The sequence below is a fragment of the Equus quagga genome, chromosome 21 (genome assembly GCF_021613505.1).
Source record: "Equus quagga isolate Etosha38 chromosome 21, UCLA_HA_Equagga_1.0, whole genome shotgun sequence".
NCBI classification, from domain to species: domain Eukaryota; kingdom Metazoa; phylum Chordata; class Mammalia; order Perissodactyla; family Equidae; genus Equus; species Equus quagga.
Window position 1 is genome coordinate 11,210,128 of NC_060287.1, and position 21,729 is coordinate 11,231,856.

Below are 21,729 nucleotides of genomic sequence, written 5' to 3' on the forward strand. Positions count from 1 at the left end.
TTGATCATTTTTCTGTCACTTATGGGGTGAGTGACCTTGAAAAAGTCTTTAAATCTCTCTATGCCTCAATTTCTTTGCCTATAAAATGAGAATAAAAATAGGGTTGTGACGATGAAATAAATGTTAAAATTTTAGAACAGGGATCCGCAAACATTTTCTAGAAAGTGCCAGATACTATTATGTTAGGCTTTACTGTCTCTGTCATATATTCTTCTTTGTTTTTGTTTGTTTTTATACAACCTTTTGAAAATGTAAAAACTATTCTTAGCTCACCGAGCCACACAAAAAAATAGACCCCCATTTAGAAGACCCCCATTTAGCCTTACACTTACTTAGGGCTGTATATAAGCAGGTTGTTACGATTATTATGGAATCTCAATCCCAAACCAAGTGGTTGGAAGGAATAGGCATTCAATAAACATTTGTCGTGGGAATAAATAAATAATATAACAGCTCTTCAGATACATATTTTCCCTTACTGAGTGTTGTGGACTGAATGTTGGTGTCCCCCTAAAATTCACACATTGAAGCCCTGACCCCCACGTGATGGTATCTGCAGGTGGGGCCTTTGGGAGATAGTTCAGTTTAGATGAGGTCATGAGGATGAGGTCATCATGATGGGATTAGTGCCCTTCTAAGAAGAGAACTGAGGGGGATGGCCAGGTGGTGCAGTGGTTAAGTTTGTGCATTCTGCTTCTGTGGCCCGTGGTTTGCCGGTTCGGATCCCGGGCACAGACCTATGCACTGCTTATCAAGCCATGCTGCGGCAGGTGTCCCAGATATAAAGTAGAGGGAGGTGGGCACAGATGTAGCTCAGGGCAAATATTCCTCAGCAAAAAGAGGAGGATTTGCAGCAGATGTTAGCTCAGGGCTAATCTTTCTCAGAAAAAAAAAGAAGGGAACTGAGAACTCGCTCGCTCTCTATGCCATGTGAGGACACAGTGAAAGGATGGCTGTCTGCAAGCCAGGAAGAGGCTCTCCCCAGGAACTGAATCTGCCAGTACTTTGATCTTGGACTTCCCAGACTCAAAAACTGTCAGAAATGTGTGTTGTTTAAGCCTCTCATCTATGGCATTTTGTTATAGCAGCCTGAGCAGACTAAGGCACTGAGACCACAGGATACAAAACTACTGATGTTTTCCTCTCCTCTTGCCATTTTCAATTCATGAATCATCATTTAGAAATTTAAGAAGGCCCTCACAAATTACTTACTTATTAAAATATTTGGAATTAATGTGCTTATTTCTTTACAAAGATGGACTCTGTACCTTCTTAACTGCTGATACTATTCCTTAATGTGGCAGCTGTTGGAAAGCAATACATCGACATAAAATCCCGTAAATCTTTTATATACATGCTTATTTGCCTATCTTGTGCTATCATTGGACTGGCATTCTGGTTGGCTTTACAGTTTCAGGGAATGGAGCATGCGGGTTAGTTCCTTTAATAAAAATGCTCATTAGTTTCATGAAAATGAAAATCTCTATCAGAGAATTTCGAGCGAAAGTAGTGACTAATTCATTCACATCACACACAAATTTAGAACTCAAAATAATTTCTGGGCAGATCAGAATCCTCTCTGTGGGCACTTACCATCTTAAAAAAAAAATAAAAAGCCAAGGGAAATAGTGTCTGTTTTATTGCCCGTCTCATTTGGCACCATTAAACTAGCGTTCAGTGTTGGAAGAAAGCATAAACATGTTAGAACAATATTCATCAGCATGTTGATTTCTATAACATTGTGCTCTGTACATACATTTATCTCAGGGCCATCAACACCTCCAGGTACGTGCGTGCACACGCATGCACACACACTCTAATTCACTCACGACCCTATTTACACTCACACACACTGTCCATACACTGACACACCCCATCTGTACTCTCACACTCACTCTCTCTACACACACATCTTTTTTGAGAAAATATATTTCCTTTTATTTCAACTCATATTTACTTATATTATACTTATACCCTAGAAGGCAAATTAAATCTTTGAACCTACCTTCCCCTCAAAGTTACTGTAGAGTAAAAAAAAAGAAAAAAAATGGTTTCCTCTTTGGCTGCTTTGTGTAGAGTGCAACTTTTACTAAGAAGATGTATTATTCATAGGATAAATTCATCGTGGAGCATATACCGCAACACCTTGAGGTTTTTATATATAGCAGTAATTAAGCAGAGAATTCAAATAGGAAAACAGACTTTGTTTTCTTAGCAGTAAAAGCTTCATTTGGAATGAACATTATACTAGCTACAGGAGAAACGTAGATTGTTTGTAACTGCAGTGACATTAGACAGCCTAACATGTTACTAACAGGTGAGCATATGAAGGTGCAAAATGGCATTCTCCTGATTTATAGATATATTTATCATCTTTGACATTACAATATTTAATAAAAGAACTGCATAGGCGATAGTTGACTTTTCTGTGATATTGTTATTGCAATTCTTTATTGCATTCCTAATGGAAAAGAGTTCAATATCATTAGTGAGATATGCAAAAATATGCAGAATTTTACCCTGAAGAGGATTATGCTGGATATTCAGGCTGAGGGGCTTAACGTAATAGTGCGCTAGTCAGTTAATTCTCTGCATTCAAAGATTTCAACTTTTGCTCTGCCACCTACAGCTGGATCTGGATTTCAAATCACAGCAGTCTATCTCTAGTTCTTAAACCTTAAATTAGCCTGGCAAGCAGACAGCCCCCAGGTAAGAAGAAAAACTGAAAAGTGGGCTCATGCATTACTCAGTGTGTAATTCAGGAAAGAATTCAGAGGGAATTTCTAGACACTGATGCTTCTCCATCACTGTCATAAAGCAGTTTCCATCAGTGTTTGCTGCACTCTAAAACGTAGTGCAAAATCCGTGCAAGTTGGGAAACTGTTGGAGTATAAAATGAAAGAAGTGGTATGGTGGTAAATGCCTTCTGGATGAAGGATATCATCAAGGCAAATACAGAAATGAGTGGTTTTCTGAGAAGATCCAATGGCATGCAAAGGCAAGACTTATATTTATAGTAGTTATATCTTTAAAGGCACAGAAGAGGATTTTTTTTTTTTTGTAAAGAAGATTGTCACTGAGCTAATATCTGTGCCAATCTTCCTCTATTTCATGTGGGACGCTGCCACAGCAAGCCTTGACCAGTGGGGCTAGGTCCACACCCAGGACCCGAACCTGTGAACCCTCGGTTGCTGACGCAGAGTGCACGAATTTAACCACTATGCCACGGGGCTGGCCCCATGAGGAATATTTTTGTGTGTCAAAGAATGGATACTTAATTGAATAGAAAGACTGAATTTTTACTTTTCTCCATATTCATTATGTAAACATTAGGATTTAAGTTTTTCCAACAAAATTTGATAAATTTAAATCTTTGGAAATAAGTTGCAGTCCTGGGATCACCCTAGGAGAGTACCAAATGCTGCCTTTCACTCAGTGAACAAGGCCAGAGGAATCCAAAGGAGTCAACGGCAAAAATAACTATCTTTCTTGGGAAAGGAGTAATTATTGGATCCAGCAGTATGAAATGCATAAATGTAAGGTTTATCTCACTATACATTTTTTCCACTTTAAAAATAATACCTTGTGCAACCTTAGAGAGGCTTATTCTGAAGACTTGCTTATTTTCATCAGTGAGTGATTTTACAGAGTCAACTATCAAGAAGCATTCTAAGATTGCATTCACTTTGTATGTTTCTCCTGATATACAAAATATATCATTTCTAAAGTCAAGGTTTTTTATGTAATAGATTTGGTTCCCCAGTAGAGTGAACTTTTCCTGAAAGCCTTGGATATAATTGGGTTTTCTTTCATGTCTTTAAAGCTTTTTAAAATTCATGAATTTTCTTATCATTTTTGCAGCAAAGCAAAAGTATTTCCAAATCCTTTTTGAATTTTGTGCTTAATATTAACATATTTAAAATGTTACAGAAATAGATGGAGTGGAATAAATCTTACAGAAGAAAGTATTTGATTTTTGATGCATTTTAGTGTTGCAAATAGGTCAGTTAGTCCTATTAAATCTGTTCCGTTACCTGTCACAGAGCTGTCTAGATTGTCCATACTGGATCCGGGTGTCTGCTCCAGGGCTCTCAGGGGCCTTGGGATTTCTAAAGCTTCCTCCTCATCATCAGCATCATCATCTGGAACATCTGTTTCCAAATCAGAAATCAAGGCTCCGGACATATAACCTAATGGTGGAACTGGGGGCTGTGGAGGTTGATTATTGCTTTGTATGTGCCTAAAATTCAAATAGAAAAAAACCCCAGAATTCGTTAACATTCCACGAAACTGTAATTAGAATTAAACAGCATACTATGGTGACTAATTTTGTCTCCCTGCTTTCCATTAACTGATTTTGGAACTTACAGTGCTTTCTTACATTTCAGCAGAGACAATGGATTATGTACACGTGACTCACAAAACAACAAAAATAGGCTGTTATATTCTTCCATTGGTATTTAGGGGATGATGCACAGAGAAAAAAATACAGACCCAGCATTTTTGTAGAAAGAAATCATCCAAAGGAGAATAGGAATATTTGTCACAAATAACTGTTTAGAGCTGAATTTTTTTTTGTCCAAGAAAAATAATAATTTTATTCCCAGTTTAGTGCTGAAGTTCTACTCAGCCTGTGAAAACCATGTGACCTGCTGGCTCTTACGAAGAAAAAAGGGCCTAATAACAATACTCCCCCCATCCTCCCCCAACCAGCAGCACATTCCCTGCCTTACAAGGCTTTCCTTCTGCATGATCCCCCATGAATGAGGCTGGGTGGTTGCTTCCACTTTAATCCAGCTTAGGTTAGGAATGACTACTTTGTGTTCCAGCAACTTATTTATGTACCTTTCTCACCCACCAAAGTCTTAAACACCTCAAAAGCAGAAAAGATTCATCTCAGTACATCCCGACATTTAAAACATTAGGTGTGCTGAATAAACCCTTTACAATGAGTGAATTACTCCAATCGCAACCTTGCGAAGTAGATAGAATTTGTATTATCACCTCTCCTTTAGAATTTATGAAAGTGAAGTTCAAATTTAAGTGACTTGTTTGAAATCATGTGGCTAATAAAATGTAGAGCTGGACACTGGGGTCCAGTCAGTTCACTTTGTGATCACTTAAGAGTTTCTTCTAAATCGTAAGACGCTAATGAAAACAAGTTATTTGTTACTGTCATTAACGAATGAATATACCACATGTTTTGACACATTAAGTCATTTTTTTGGCCTTGATACAAAGTATTTAAAAGATCTCTAGTGTTTAATGGAGATATTAATCAAGTGTTAGGCATTTTTACTGTTAGTTTTTGAATTAAAGATACAAGATTATTTTTCTTTAATATTTGCATTCTGGGGGAAAACAGTTTATTTTTCCAGAATTTGTTTAATATTCTTCTCCCAACTGCATTCTTGAACTTGTAACCGACTCCAATGTTAACAAGATTTTAGATTTTTCAATGTTAGAAAATCTAACATGTTAGTTCTGGAAGCTACCTCAATATCATCAGGCCCACATCTTGAATTTAACAGATCAGGAATTTGAGGTCCCAAGTTATTATTTGGCATTCATCATAGCTCATTCACTGAAAAGTCAGGAAGTTTCCTGACTACCATTACAGAAGATCTTGAGTGTCGATTACCACATCTTACTGTAAGGTGTTGCTTCAAATTGTGGTTGTGAATGAAGGATGGAGTGAGCCGAGTCACGAACAAGAGAATATAAGGTGATATTTGTATGTATGATTCATTCTTCTCTAATGGTGTGCCCTTTGTCCTGGGAAGGACCAAATAGACCAAAACTCCAGCCCTACATCACTGCTGACATCTCTCGATGGAACAAATGTATATTAAGGGATGAAAAATGTACTCCTTGAGTTCAGCAAGATTAGGAGATAAACTGAAACACCGGAAGAGGGTATGTAACATTTATAAATATCCGTGCTGTGCGCTTCATGCACCAATATGAACAGAATCCTTGGAAGCAGAGCTGGGGAGTTATTGTTTTTAAAATATTCCTTCTGTGATGTTGATGTGCAGCCCGGATGGAGAGGCACTTCCATTCCAGAAGGGCAAGGTCCCATGGGAGTACACGGAGGCTAGAAACTCCTACACGGAGAGTCAGTGATGACATTCTAGAGGATTGTTGGACTGAATGGAAATATATTCAGAGGAAAAAGCAGGGTCTGCTATAGGGGTACTTGGAGCAGGTGGAGGTGAATTAGTTTGTTCTCTCATTCAGTAAATATCCATGGAGCACTCACTAAGTGGGGTGCTCCTCTCAGAGTGGAAAGATAGAAGTGAAAAATTCAGGTGAAAGTCCAAGCCCTTCTGATTCATAACAGCTAGAGCACAGCTAGATCCTTCACTAAGTACCGTACAAGTACAAATGCACGAAAACTATGATATATAGTAAAGAATATGACCTTGCTCAAAGAGAACTCAGGCCTCTGCCCTATGCTCCTTGGAGGTAATCTCTAAGTTCTAGAATGTCCCGTCTGATCAAAGTGTCTTTGTTTCCCTGTAGGCCTTAGGCTCCTCCAGAAAGTCTAATAATTTGATTTATGCTTGGGGTTTTGAGTCACATGATATCAGCTTGCCTTCTGGAGGGACCAGAGACCGAGGTCAGTCATGCAGACAGTCAACCATATCTACGTGGTAGAGACCCAGTAAAGACTCTCAACCTCAAGGCTCATGGGAGCTTCCCTGGTTGGCAGTACTCTGTGCATACTGTCACACATCGTTGATGGGAAAGTAATGCTTTCCACAACTCCGCTGGGAGAGGACAACTGGAAGCTCCGCCCTTGGAACTTTCCTACACTAGATCCCATGCATCTCTTCTCTTCGCTGATTTTTATCTGTATCTTTTCACTATAATGAATTGTAACTTTGAGTATAACAGCTTTCAATGAGTTCTGTGGCTCTTTCTAGTGAATTCACAAACCTGAGTGTGGTCTTGAGGGTTCCTGAAACTTGTCCATGGTGTCGGAAGTGAGGACGGTCTTGGGGGTCGCACTTTCACGTCATATATGAGCTAATTACTATTATCATCATCATTTTACAAATGGGGGACTGAAGCACAGAAATGTTAAGCAAGTTGCCCATTGTCATACAGCTAGTAAGTTGTGGCAGTGCCAATGGTCCCAACCTTGGCTGCCCCAGTCAAATACCAGACCAAGCAATCAGGATATCTGGGGGTGGGGCCTAGGTAGCAATATATTTTAAAGTTGTCCATGTGATTCCAAAATGCAGGCAGATTTGAGAACCCCTGCACTGGAATCGGTATTTTATATAACTAAACTGCAGAGCTTCATTAGTTAGCTTAAAGGAAATCCTCTGGCTCTTCCAACAGCTGGCTTCAACTTAACTAGTGTTTTATAAAGCAGCCTGATGCAAAGTAATACTATGTAACAGTAGATTGTCTTTAACCTTTGCAAAAAACATCTGATGATTGAGAAAAATATTCAAGAAGCACTGGTTCTAAGAAAAGAACCTACGTCTGTAATAAGCTTTAAGTGATATTCCTGGTTTTAGTATTTCTTTGTATATTTATCTGTATTGTTAAAATAAATAGTTCATTAACACTAAGAATAAGACTTACCACATTATCAACTTTTCCCAGTAGCTAAACTATTAAAAAAGAAGCAAATATTATTTCATGAAAATTTACTCTTAACTTCAGTCACAGGGTGTAAATCAACAGAAGATAATCAGAGGTGTGCCACTGAGATTTCATTTTCAAGAGTCAGACTTATATGTCACTATTTGGGAGAAGAGAGAGCAAATAAGAAAAAAAATAACTGCAAAGTTCTGAGAGTTGGTCCCACCTGAATTCCTGTTATATTTTCACAGGATACAGGATAAATGGATTGCCATTTATACCTTATGAAAGTTCATGGATTGATCAGAAAAAAAAATGGGGGATTTTTAATTTATTCTTTTTCTTTTGCATTTACTGTTACTAATAATGTTGTTTTCTCTGTCTCATTTAATTCAGCCCAAAGAAGGTCTTTTAATGACTGACACTGACCATATGTGCCTAGCAGAAGCTTACATTTACATATTCACAACCACATACAGAATTAATCACAGGCACTTTGAAGAATCTAAAAGAAGTCTTTTATTATGGCACTGGAAGTGAGTTCAAGGATAAGCTAACCGAAGCTGAACTGCAAATTAGAAAAGACTCTATTGTAGCCAAAAGCACTTATCTTGATATTCAGCAGATCTAAATTCTTGCTCCGGTTCACTCTTTAACTAGTTATGTGATTTTCGTCAAATTATTTAACATTTCTTTCATCTATTTCCTTATCTATATGATTAAGGAGGTATAAAAGTTGTACCAAAAAAAAAAATTTCTAAGCCTAGCTATATAGTTTTATGAGAATCTCTTGTGAATGAACATTTCTTCTATCCATGTGTTGAACGCGTGGGTCCTCTGACCTCGTGAGGATATTTACCATGTTTGCTTTGCTATATCAAACTGATAGGCCCTTGTCAACTCGTCCAGGTGAGCTTGCAGCATGGGTTGCATCTCTTCCCGTGGGGATGGAGTAAGAGTTGCAGTGGACTGCTGTCCAAAGGAAATTGCAGGAGAAGAAGCCACGCCTCGGACAGGAGGTGTTGGGACGCGATCATCATCTTCTTCCAGTTCATCTTCCATACCCTGGTGCAAGTATGTTTGTACTGGTAATGGCGGGCACCAGCTATCACTGTCATAGCTGAAATTAAATAAGAAAGAAGAAGCACATTGACGCATTCACACACACACACATGCACGCATACACACACACATTTATACTGGCAATAAGTAGCAACCACAACAGTAACAATAGTATCTAAAATGTTCTCTCAGTTTATTTCCTCCGGATTTCAAGTTTTGGTGCTACCATAATAAATTACCTGGCTGTTATCTTAATTTCTAATCATAATTACATCTATCTCAATTTATGCTTAAAAGATCTTATTTGCTAATTGTTACCCCACAGTTACAAAAGGCAATAACTTCCTAACAAAGTTACTCATGTGGAAAATCCAAATTGCTAATTAAAGACAATTAAAGAATTTAGTGCTTATAGATTTAACTACTTTCTTCTCCTGTTCATCCTCGTACACCAATGGAATATGCCAACATTGATCATCTAAGTATTCGAGAAGTTGATTTACTCTTATTCTAGACCCATGCCAACCTCTTTCCATATGACACATCAATCATTGACTGTGCTACAAAATATTTTCAATAGCCCTTTGATTCTCTTAACTTCGTCAGTAGAAATTCCTTCCTCCTTGTCTCTTGACATCTAAAACCTATAAGGTAGAAATTCAAAACCTAGCCCTACAAAATATATACTAAAAAGAAAAATAATATTTTAAAACAGCATGTTTTCAGGAAATCTGGTTAGGGAATATAGAAAATTAATGCAAAAACTTTTAATCGTGATACAAAATCAGTAACATTTCTATTTACACCTTCTCTCCAGTAATATTGTTTTCGTAAATCAAACAAACCCTAATGTACTTTAAAAAGGAGACTTAAGGAAAAGATAAGCAATGTTACTGGATATGATTGTCCTATAAATTCAACCTGAAACATCTCCAGAGTCTTTCTCCTACACTTCACCTCGATTCCATGATCACTGATCAGTCTCCTTCTGATGTGAACCAGCCTATTAGCTTTCCTAGTCTCTTGGGACATCATCTTCATCTCTTCTGTCCTATCTTCCATACAGGCAACAGAATTATATTTCTAAAATCTTTATTCACATCACACTATGCTTTAAATTATTCAGTGATTATCATTAATATGAGAAAAAGTTTAAAGTCATTAAAGGGCCTAAAATACGCTTCCCAATCTAATCAGCCTATTTTTCTAGCTTAATTTCCCACTATTTCCCCAACACCAGCCTACTCTATATTTTTTCTAAACTCTGGATCTGTATATTACTATTCTCAGATCACTGTCTCTGAGCTCCTGATTTTCCTTCAAGGTTCAGTTCAAATGTTATCAGTTTTGTGAAGCCTTCTCTGCACTCACTGTATGGAATAGATTACAACTCCACAATACTTACATTGTGGCACTCCCATATTACGTTGGGATTATTTGTTTCATGTCTCTTTTTCTCCACTATTCTGTGAGATCCTTAAACTCAAGAACCTGTAACTCTCAACTTTGCATTTCCAGCACCCAGTATAGTATCTAGCATATGAAAGATTTTCATTAAAGAAAATGAAAATAGAAGGAATATTACAAATTATATATCTAGTCTTGATCTCCCTTACAAATGCTAACTTGTAGACGTCCAGATGATTCTTGAATATTTTTATGTCTTCCCTCTTATCCTGTTTAAAGGTGAATTTATCAAAAAGCCTGCACACGGATGTTTATAGCAGCTTTATTCATAATTGCCAAAACTTGGAGGCAACCAAGATATCTTTCAATAGGTGTGTGGATAAATAAATTGTGGCACATCCAGATAATGCAATATTATTCAGTGCCAAAAAGAAATGAGCTATTGAATCATGAAAAGATGCAGAAGAAAATTAAATGCATACTACTAAATGAAAGAAGCCAATCTGCAAAATCTACATATTGTATGATTCCAACTATATGACATTCCGGAAAAGGCAGAACTATGGAAACAGTAAAAAGATCAGTGGTTGCCAGAGATTAAGAGGAGGGAGGGGTGAATAGGCACAGCACAGAGGATTTTTAGGGCAGTGAAACTACTCTGTATGATGCCATAATGGATACATGTCAGTATACATTTGTCCAAACCCACAGAATGGACAATAACAACTGTGAACCCTAATGTAAACTGTGGACTTTGGTGATAATGATGGATCAACGTAGGTTCATCAGTTAAACAAATGTACCTCTTTGGTGGAAGATGTTGCTGGTGGAGGAGGATATGCATGTGTGGAGGCAGGGAGTATACATATATGGGAAAACTGTGCTTTTTGCTCAGCTTTGCTGTTAACCTAAAACTGACATAAAAACAAAGTCTATTTCTAAAACCCTGACTTTATCATTCTTTTATTTGACAATCATGTGTCAGGTAACTGGATCTACTTACAGAGTATGCAATCCAGTGGGGAAGACTGATATTAACCAACAATACTGAGTACCATAGGAATACAGGGGAGGGAGCTGAAACTAGGTTTGGGGTTACGCAAGCCCATGCTGACCACTGGAGAAGGAGATATTCTAAGGAACATATGCGGTGGTCCAGGGGAAGAGAAAAGACAAAGTGTTTGAAGAACTCAAATAGTGCCGCAACTGGTAAGAGCTGGCAAATAAAGAAGGTTGGTCACAGATGAGGCAGGAGAGGTGAGACTATGCCAGATCACAGAGCGCTTCATAAGCCCTGAGAAGGAGTTTGGAATTTTGCCTCTGGGTGATGGACAGTCACTGAGAGGTTTTATACAGGGAATGATATCATTTTTGGCTGTTCAATTTTCCTCTCTTGTTGAGGCCACCTGGATAATCTTCTGCCTCATGAGTTGCAAATTGAAGCCCCTGGTTCAGAAGCCCTGGACAGTCTGATAGGAATATCTCTCCAGAAATATCTTTTATATTTAACATAAACATGCACACTTGAATGTGTTATAAATAACAACTTATACTAGAAAATACCATTGATTAAACTTGTATTCTCATTAAATGACTATATAAGTACTGGTCTGACCTGAAAAAAAATATATTGCTCTAAAATGATGCCATTTTTATCGGTTTTATATGTTGAGATCAGTTAGATGTCATTTGAAGAAAAGATTCAGTTGTGTAAAAAGTTTGTAACCTACTGTCTCACTGGGATTTACTGCTTTTAGTTTTCCCATCCTCTAGTCAATCCTGCATTCCACTTACAAATTGGTCTCTGAAAACCTGGAATTGTTTGAATAAAACATTCACTTCTCTTCACAGTATTCTGTCTATTAAATATGTCTAAGCCTCAACCTACCTTTCAGATGGCTTTTCCAGTTTCTCCACAGGGGTCTACCGCTCAAAATAAATTGGTTTGTTTGCTTCTTTCTTTGTACTTTTCCATCCTGGTGCATCGGTTTAAAGAATTCAACTTATTTCAAATAAGCTGCTCTCCTCCAATTTCACCTATCTTAATCTCACAAATCCTTCAAGCTACAGGCTAAATCCCATATCTTTTATAAAGATTTCTCTGATGAGGCCAACTAGTGCTGATATATTACTCTTCTGAACTTGCACTGCTAATATTTTTGCACATTTATTTGAAAATTGATTATACACTGTCTTATGTCATTTCCAATGTTGGTTTCTTTAAGTGTTGTCTAATTTATTTTAGTATTTAACCTTTCACGTGTTAATGGTATCTTTTCCTCAAGTGGATTTAAGGTACATTAAAGTTATGACATTGAACTATTCGTGTGTGGCCACACGTGACACGATATCTTAAAAACAGTAGGTCATAAGCATGTTTATTGATTTGAAATGAAAACAGAAAAGTTGCTTCATTAACAAAAATGCTTAGGTGTCTCTTCTTAACTTACTTATTTGACTTTAAATGTATATTATTAAGTCAAACAAAAATATATTTAAGAATCTTACCTTAATCAAAAAAGAACAGCCCATTTTCAGTATGGAATGTGCGTCCTATTATATTTCACCAATAGTTATGAAATTTACTCCATAAAACTTGCTACAAAATAGCACTGGTTTTGTTCCATAAACTAGTCCATGTGCTTTCCTTGTTTACATTGGCTCATTATCAGGGATATCATGTATTTGAATAAAGAAAGAACTTGTTTATATATTCAATCTTTCAAATGAAAGTAGTCAGTTTTCTCCTAAAATTTCTCCACTTCATAAGTAGTAAACTATTTTTACTTCCCATAATCTAAGCGGAACATACATATGGAATGAAAGTATATACAGAGTATAAGAGAAGGAAGCAACAATGCTATAGGTATCAAGGGTTAGGGTAACAGAAAAAATTGTAATTAGTTGTCTTCAACTCATTTTTTATTATTCAAATATCATCAGGCAAAGGAGAGCCTAACCATATAAATGCTATTTTTGACATCATACAAACACATTGCATAATGTATTAAATGACTAAAAACTATTTCAATAGCTATTCCATTTAACTAGAATGGGTGTTTATCACCAATTCTCCCAAGTCTTCTCTACAAGGTAATCTAGAACAGGAGTGAGCAAACTCTGTACCCCTGTGGAAGATAAGTAAAGCTGAAAAAAGTCCACTGATTCACCTCAGCGGTTTGTGCAAGAAGTGGAAAACGGAGAGAGAGGGAATAAAGGAAAGAAAAGGAGAAGAACATGAGAGAAGAGATAAAAGAAATTTGAGACACGGTGCATATCATTTGATAGGAAGAACAGTTCACCATCTCTGAGGTATTCATGTCTTAATCCATTCCAGAACAACAAATACTAAGGTGTCATGCAGTTTCTGCAGAAGGGCAAGAAAGTAACAGACGACTCTATAAATGTTATGAAAAGTGTAGCTCTGTTTTTTAGAATTTCCTTCACATTTACAGATATGTATCTCATTTGAGTGATGGAATTTCAACTTTTTCTTGTAGTAACACAAAAAAGACTGTGAAAATGCTTCTAATGCCAAACCAAAGGTCTTTGGGGCCAGCTTTCCCAGAGAAGCTTTTGTTCTTTGACTTGCTGTCAGTGAAGTATGAGGCATCATATTATCTGTCTTGCCCAATGAATAATGAGAAAGATGACAACAAATCAATGTTGCATGTGAACTCACTTGTTAAAGGCCAGATACAAATACCAAATTACTAATAAAAATACAGTAAAGTTCAACACCCTCAAAAGCTTGCCAATCTCTAATTGCAATAACAAAGCAAAGCCTCAGTTTTCTATTGCATTACTACTGAATTCTTCCTAGCATTATATGATTATATTAAAAATACATTTTATTTGTAGCTAAGAATGAATACATTTTGACACATTTTTGTCAAGCTGAGAGAGGTATATAGATGAGACAGAACACTTACCATGGTTGCTACAGTGTTGAATTAATAATTAAATACTCTTCTATTTGGACAATGATTTGATAACTTTTGATATTTAATATTGTGGTGAAATAAAAGGCCCATGAGGGGCTTGGGGGAAAAATTGATGATATCTGAGCTCTTAGAGACAATATTAAACATTGAAATAAAAACCAAGAGACAACCTTTTCAAGATTGTGGTTATTCTTGGCTAGGTTTATCTCGAGACTAAATCAGTCTCTTTCCCTCCATCCCACTGCCATTGCCGTAGTTTATTCCCTGATCATTTCATGATATTGGCTATTCTGCTGCAATATCCCATTCATTATCTACCTGCCCAAGCCTCGTGTCTTCCAATCCCTCATCTAAACCCAAAGATCAGAACCCCTCTATGACATACAAGGCTTCACAATTGCCCTCAAGACACCTTCTCAGATTATCTCCTACCCTACATCTGTTTCAGAATAAACAAACCTCACACAGCAGCTACCAATTGCTGAAGGATACAGGCAAGCAATTAGAATGCAATACGTAGAGTACTACAGTCCAGGAGTAAGCTTAGGGAATAATGAAAAATAAAGGAAATGCAAGTAACCCTAACTAGAACAGGGTAGGGTTTCCAAGAAAATTGGAAGGTACTAAGGGAAAGAATAATCAGGCTATTCCTTTTGTTTTCATCTTTTATTTTATCTCTATTTTTTGCCTCTGGCTAGGAAAATTTCTCTCCATCTGCACGGCAAATGCTGATATTAGTTATACTTTGTTGTAGTCCTTGATTAAGAGTTTATTCTGGTGTGTAGGCTATTTTATATTAGGGACTATTTCTCATTATCTTTGTCCTTTTTGCTTCTGGCTCAGAGCCTGGCACTCAACAGCCAACTAACTCTAGGTATTATTATTTGTGAATTAATGATTCAAGATTCACCTCAAAACTCAACTTTTAAAGGATTTCCCCAGCCTTACCTGGCATACACGATTATCCTCTTCTGTGTGCAAATTATTATTTTGTGCACATTGCTCATATAGGGCTTGTCATACATAATAATGTAGGCACATGTGCGTGTGTTCGTGTGTGTGTGGTTTCTAGTCTCCATCTCCCACTCTTGTGAGCTTCCTAGATTAGGGATCAGATCTTCCTTAGTAATTGTATTTGTTTCTTTTACCTCTGTTGCTTTCCTTCCTAGCACCGGGCTTAACACTTCTTAAGTACTAAAAAAAAATGTGTTGAATAAGTTCTCTATTATGATACATTAAAAACAACAAAAGCAAAAACTATGACAGTAAGAAGTGCAGTTGAAGAAGCTTTGACTGTTAGAAATGAAAACTATTAAAAATGAAAAGGTAACTTCTAGAGTTTCAAGAAAACCTTAAACCTGCATAAGTTTCAAATCAAGGCATATAAGCAATTCTACAGAACTCCTTCTGGAAAATATTCAATGTTAATATCATGAACAGCAGAGTATAAATAATCTAAGAAGTGTTCAAAAATCTTTCCTCTTTTCAGTATTACAAGCTTTTCACGTTAGAACACACGAAAGTATAAAGAATATATCAGGAAATGAACAAAATCATCCCAAATCTACTAATTTTAATTTATTCTTATCATATTGACTTTAAATAAGTTTTCATTACAAACAATTGAAATAAGAACTTTCAAGCCTTAGTCTTTAAAAAACTGAGTCCAGAAAATAAGGAAATTGAATTTTGCAGTCAGTTTACTGATGGGTTAAGACTTAACTACTATCTTTGTTAAGAGACAGAAATTTTTTTCAAGAAATACTAAGTACTATGGCAAATATCTAAAAAGGTAAATAAGAACTAAACTATATGCCACAAAGACTTTGAATATATATAGTCAAAATATATATTCCTTTACCTATCTAAAATATCAAATGGATTTTAAGAAATCTTTTACAAGAAAAGAATTTCTAATATCATACACTCTGGCTGAATATTTAAAAAATCCCCAAATAGATAAAAATAGTTTATACACTAATGTTTTGAAAATAATTTGTATCAAAAATAAAAATCTGCATTAACATGTATTATTTCATTTAGCATGAATATTTCCAATTCTACTGCTGGGCAACAAAATCAAGTGAGAAGTTTAGCATTTATTTGGAATGAATTACACTAGTTTTATTTCAACGAGTAATAGGTATTATTATAGTCTATGTATTTTTTAAATAGAAAAGAAAAGAAAAAAGAAAGATTCCAAATTATTTACAATTTTTACATGATCTGAGTTCAAAACTTTATGCTTATAAATGTTTAACAGCACTACATTCTCTTCCAGTTTACAAGTTCCATGTCGCCATTTTCAGACCATAGCCTTTAAAATGCAGGTTTGTAATCCCTGTAATAATCTTTTCTTGTGGAATACAGATCTCTGGTTTTTCATAGATGTTCCATGTCATCCATGTGACACTGACACATTTATATTATTGATATGTAGTGCATAAGATCGATCACGTGCAGAATTTTATTTTTTTAAAAATCAGAGAAGGAGGATGTGTTCTCAATTTCCTATTTCAAATGTGAACAATTTTTAAAAAGTAAAATAATAATGATATGCACATATATGGGAACTATAATCCCACAGAAGCAAATGAAGACCTTTGGGGTGAAAAAGGTATATAGAAAAAAATACAGAGGTATGCATACATATATACATGCATATCTATCTACTAATCTATCTGTATGTATAATGCATATATATAGTATATATGTATGCATGTTATATAACCAGAAGAAAACGCAAATGCATTCTTTTGAAGGTAGCAAATGCTGTGACATAAAAAGCTAGTTAGGAAAATTAATCAGGATACCTCAAAGACAGCAGTTATGTAAAAAGGAAAAGAGAAGAGAAAAAATTTATAAGCATGTACATATTACCTTTATGTGAAACAAGACAGAAAATGAAACCTTTCTTCAAATAAACTGAGGTATTTTAACATCTAAATATTTCTAAACAAAGAAAAACTTGAAAAAAGAAAAACTGTCTTTATTCAGTATTTTTCAGTTTCAGGCAAAAGCAATGATGACCTGGGAATTGTGAGGAAGACAGAGCAGATAGAAATTATTAAAATAAAAAAAGAGACTTGACTATGCTTCTTCTGACGTATTTTTTTTGGATTAGAGAATAGGAAGCATCAATGTCTTTTTGCATTAAAATCAATTAACACTTAGACTAACAGAGGAAAGCAAACTAACTCTTGCGAGATGTTGGGGAAAGAATAAGGAAACTGGTCACATTTAAAGGTCCTCAAAGGAAATTTTCTAACTTAAAAAGGTTTTGTTACAGAGTGTGCATTGGCTTGAACCTCTTTTATTGTTGCGGCCCCTAAATTCCCATCAAAGCTGATGATTAAAGTTATACCCACTGGCCAGGTCCCTACAATTATCCCATTGTGATGGAGCTCGACAGTGGGCGCCCTGCTATGGCCAGACATCAAGTCATTAGGCAACTGCAAGGGATGATGAAGAAGGTTATTTTAATTCCCTTTTCAGCTCTTCTCAGGAGTGGCTCTTTAGTTCACAGAGCTGTGGGTACTTGCTTTCAAACTAACAAGCAATATTATAAATGGAGGCTGCATTACCATGATTGCAGACAATCTAAGGCACTTGACGGCCAAGGATTCTAGGTCCTCAATGTGTGCTGTGTTGTACTTATCGGCTAAAAATATATAGATGGTGCAAACAATAGAAGAGGGGGAAGCAATGAACAGGCTGGGAAGGGGTAAGGAAAAATAGTAAGAGAACACAGGATAAAGGCAAAAATGCACACTAGAGAGGGGAGCAGAGCCCTGAGCATTCTGTTGGCATACAAAACATTTTTACCCATTTTCTTGCTGTTCCACTGCATAGTGTTCCAGCTCTGTACCAGGAAGGGGCTGGACTGGGGGAGGAGGTAGTGGAACATTGGCCCAATTCGATCCATTGTTTTTCTGTGGTTTGGAAGAGTTTTTATTTTTCTTCTTTTTTCCACCTTTCCCACCTGAAAGTAATAATGCATTTATTCAGACAGACCGAATATCATAAGAAACAGAGTACATCAGATGGGAATATGTATTTATGTTTTCAAAACACCAGAATCAGTATGTTACACTTGTTAAAAGCTATAAACAATGAAATGATATAATCAGAAAAACATTTTATAAATCACTCAAAATGATATTGTTTCTTTCCCAATGCATTAACTGAGAGCTGAATAAACCAAAAACATGGCTGCTGTAGAAAAGCACATTTATTGATTTATTCACGTCTGCTGCCTCCACGTTTTCATTGTTAGATGAAATAATGGGCCATAACAAATTCTTTCAAATGTCAGATTTTAGTGCGTTCATAATGCTCTTTTGCATAATCTCTCTCAGTGGAAAATGCAGTGTCTTAGGATACAGACTAAACTTTTCCATTAGAATTTACTCAATTTAATTAATCCAGGAGAGTAACAGTTTTCTCTCAAAAATAACTGATAAAAATCAATCAACTATAATCTGGAGGCTGCTTGTAAATCTTTCATAATGATATGTTTTATAGAATTTTTAACTAATGAATGGCACAACTATTTTTGCATATAATGAGAGCAGTTCCCAGATGTTTTAAGTGTAACATTTCCTAAAATTCCAAAAAGGGGGGAAAATTAATGGAAATACAGTAATCAGTTTCAGTACTATTGTAATACAAATGAATTCATGCACAAAACATGAGCAGAAAGTAACTCAGTAGCATATGAGCCATATCTGGAATTATTGGAGTTTAATGAAATATAACAATAAAACTTATCATTTGTATAATGTAGTACTTCTCACTCTTCCAAAATTAAGTAAATAAGGTTTCTTCCTAAATGGCTCACAGCTGGATGCAGGAAGGAGCACTTCTTGAGCAGAATGACAAAGAATGCTTCAGGGGATTCTAAGTAACTTCTTTCACTCCTGCTACAGTGTATACCCATATTTCCAAAAAATGTTATTGACCCCTTGGACTTGATCTCTCTAAAACTAAAAATTATGAGTGTCAAATATTTGTAGCAGCACTGTCTAGCAATAGAGACATCACTAGAAGTCTACCTCATCTGCTTTCTTCTACCAATAACTAAGCTGCATCAGCAAATTCAGAAAATTATGTAATTTAATTATAACTTATTTGAGTGCCAGAAAGTGATGAAACCGTTAAACTGGGCAAATACACCATTGTGGATTATGGAATTACGTCTGTTTTCTAGGTCATGCACACATGTGCACACATATTTAGAAGCACATCCTGCCAACAAGGCGCTTTCACCTGTCCTTTCACTTGTTATCTTTGGCAGAATGTGAGGTATTAAGAGAAAGGAGAGCAGGTGTCTTCTGCTTTGAGGATCAGAATTCAATCTCTGGGTTTGAGGACTAGCTTCTCACTGACTTGATAAGTTACTCAATAGACATCACCTCAATTTCCACACATGTAGAACAGATATAAAGTTACTACTTCTTTGGGTTATTTTGAGGATTATAACAGATAATGCACGTAAAGGGCTCAGAAGGTACAGAATCCTCAGTAAATGCCAGTCATTATTACTCTTTCCCATCTCCTCTATCTCAAAGCCAACCTAGTTCTAACTGTTTCTAAAGACTTTGCCACGCTCAATGCCTCCAACCCCAATGAGTACCCCAGAAATAGCCTGATTCTCAGAATAAGAATAATACACTTGCTTGAATTTGTCTGTAATTTTTGTGTTTAAGTTGGATAAGCTTTAGTCCTTTATTTCATGATAACTCACCAAAATCACAAACAAGGATTTATCTTTGTTGTGTTAGAACTATATTTCAATACTTAAAAGTGAATGGGTTGGGTCATATGTTCTTCATAGCTTTTTCCCTATTTGTGCCTCCTTTATTCCTTATATATTTATGTATGTGCAATGGTTTTTTCACTTTGTATAGCACTTATAGAAAAGTTATATGATCACCACATTTGTGAGTGACACAAATAGCTAAGTCCTTATGTCTCCATTTTATAGATGAGAAAATCGAGGTTCTCTTTTGAGTGTTATGTGGTCCATATTCACACAGTAAGAGAAAAAAATTTAGAATGCAGCAGCTTTACTGGAAATGACTATTTCTGGAACTCTAAACTCAACTCTGTTGAAGTCTTTGCCTAAGGTCAAGAAAATCATTATTAATTTGTCCAAACAGTAGACTTAAAAATGTATTGTGGAAACTGAGCTGATTCAGAGGGGAAATTTGCGACAGCTTTTCATCCAATGTCCACTTTTCCCTCTCTGGGAGAAATTTCTGGTCTGTCATTGTGGGCAGTCTTGGTAGGACTGTCAATCAATATGCTTTGTCTTCTCCTAGCAATGAGCGAAGACGTGAGCTCTTAGCATGGTGGTGGGCATATGACATAAGCTAGGGAAGTTAAATTCTCCATCCGAGATCTAGAGCTTGAGCTAAGTGAGGCACAGTCCTTTGGCATTACCTGCAACCAAACAACATAATGCATTTGATGGTGAGAACTGCCTCAACTATGTTTTAGAACATATTTTGAAGACTTGAAAACATATTTGACTCATCTCTCTTCAACTCAAAATGTAAATATTTGGATTTATATTTATTTATGCTGAACAAATGACTTTTATGTAAAGAAAATTATGAAAACAGCTCATTTTCAGATTAGTTACACTTACAGTCTATTTTTAAAAAATAGTACCGTATAAAAAGATTTAGTTATTGCTACTGATATTGTGCTATATATGTGTGTGTATATGTATGTACATATATATAATTATGACTGCAGATACTATTTTGAAAGATTTGAATTTTCTTTTATATTTTTAATGGTTGGATTTAACATAACTGCTCAGACTTATGTATTGAATAAATTATAAAAGTGTTTCAAAGAGGATGAGAAATTCACTGAAATAATTCAGAAACGTCCAATTTTACTTATTGCTGTGATTATTTTAAATTGGTTTCACTACTGCACACAAATTAAGAAAATCTTATAATATGATATGATTAGATATCTATACGGCAGTTTGATCTTAAATTTGAGCCTTGGAAACATACCCATGATTAGAAAAAAACCCAGAAACTCTGTAACATTAAACTCAATTGGACTGAACCAGAAAAGGGAATAATCATTTTACTCTCTCCTCCTAAAGAATGCTTTCTATCACAGATTTAAGTAATTTTGTATTCAAATGTAGATGAAGTCATTAATATAATTCGTAGATATATATAAATGTCACTCAGGAGACTAATGGATTCAAAAAAGCAGTATGCGCCATTGTAAATCAGGTTCTGCTTACAATTACTCAAAAGATAACTTTTAAAACTCGGTGGCAAGCAATATATACAGAATATTTAATGAAAGATTCACAGAAGGTCTTATGTAACCTGTGGCTTACAGTACACAGATTTTTTTTATAAGTATATTGCTTGAGATTTTACATATCTTGAACAAAATAAGCCTAGGATAAATTACTTTTTAATTATTCAGTACAATTGTGGGACTCATTATAAATAAACGACAGATAAATGACATATAAGGTTATTCAAAAAATTTCCCTAGATTATTAAGCCAGTTTAAATTCATAACAGATGTTTAAAATTTTCTGGATTCTATCATGTGTCTAATTCTGCCAATAGGTAAGAAGAGCAAATGGCTCATTTTGGAGGGAAGAAAGCATTAACATTTTCTGAGTGAAAGGGTTCTATCTCCTGAGGAAAAGTCCTTTAGTCAATGTTAC

At 35.7% G+C, this 21,729-nt stretch overlaps 1 protein-coding gene across 5 annotated transcripts in view; it reads right to left on the minus strand.

Annotated features, from left to right (window-relative positions):
• Positions 1 to 21,729, minus strand: part of ROBO2 (roundabout guidance receptor 2) — a 567,226-nt gene that overhangs the window by 23,507 nt on the left and 521,990 nt on the right. For all 5 annotated transcript variants that reach the window (XM_046648104.1, XM_046648103.1, XM_046648102.1 and 2 more), the window contains exons 22-24: positions 17,838 to 17,994; positions 8,459 to 8,719; positions 4,035 to 4,240 (exon numbers count right to left, since the gene is read on the minus strand). In XM_046648104.1, coding sequence (XP_046504060.1) covers positions 4,035 to 4,240; positions 8,459 to 8,719; positions 17,838 to 17,994 — 624 coding nt within the window. The remainder of the gene's footprint in view (positions 1 to 4,034; positions 4,241 to 8,458; positions 8,720 to 17,837; positions 17,995 to 21,729) is intronic.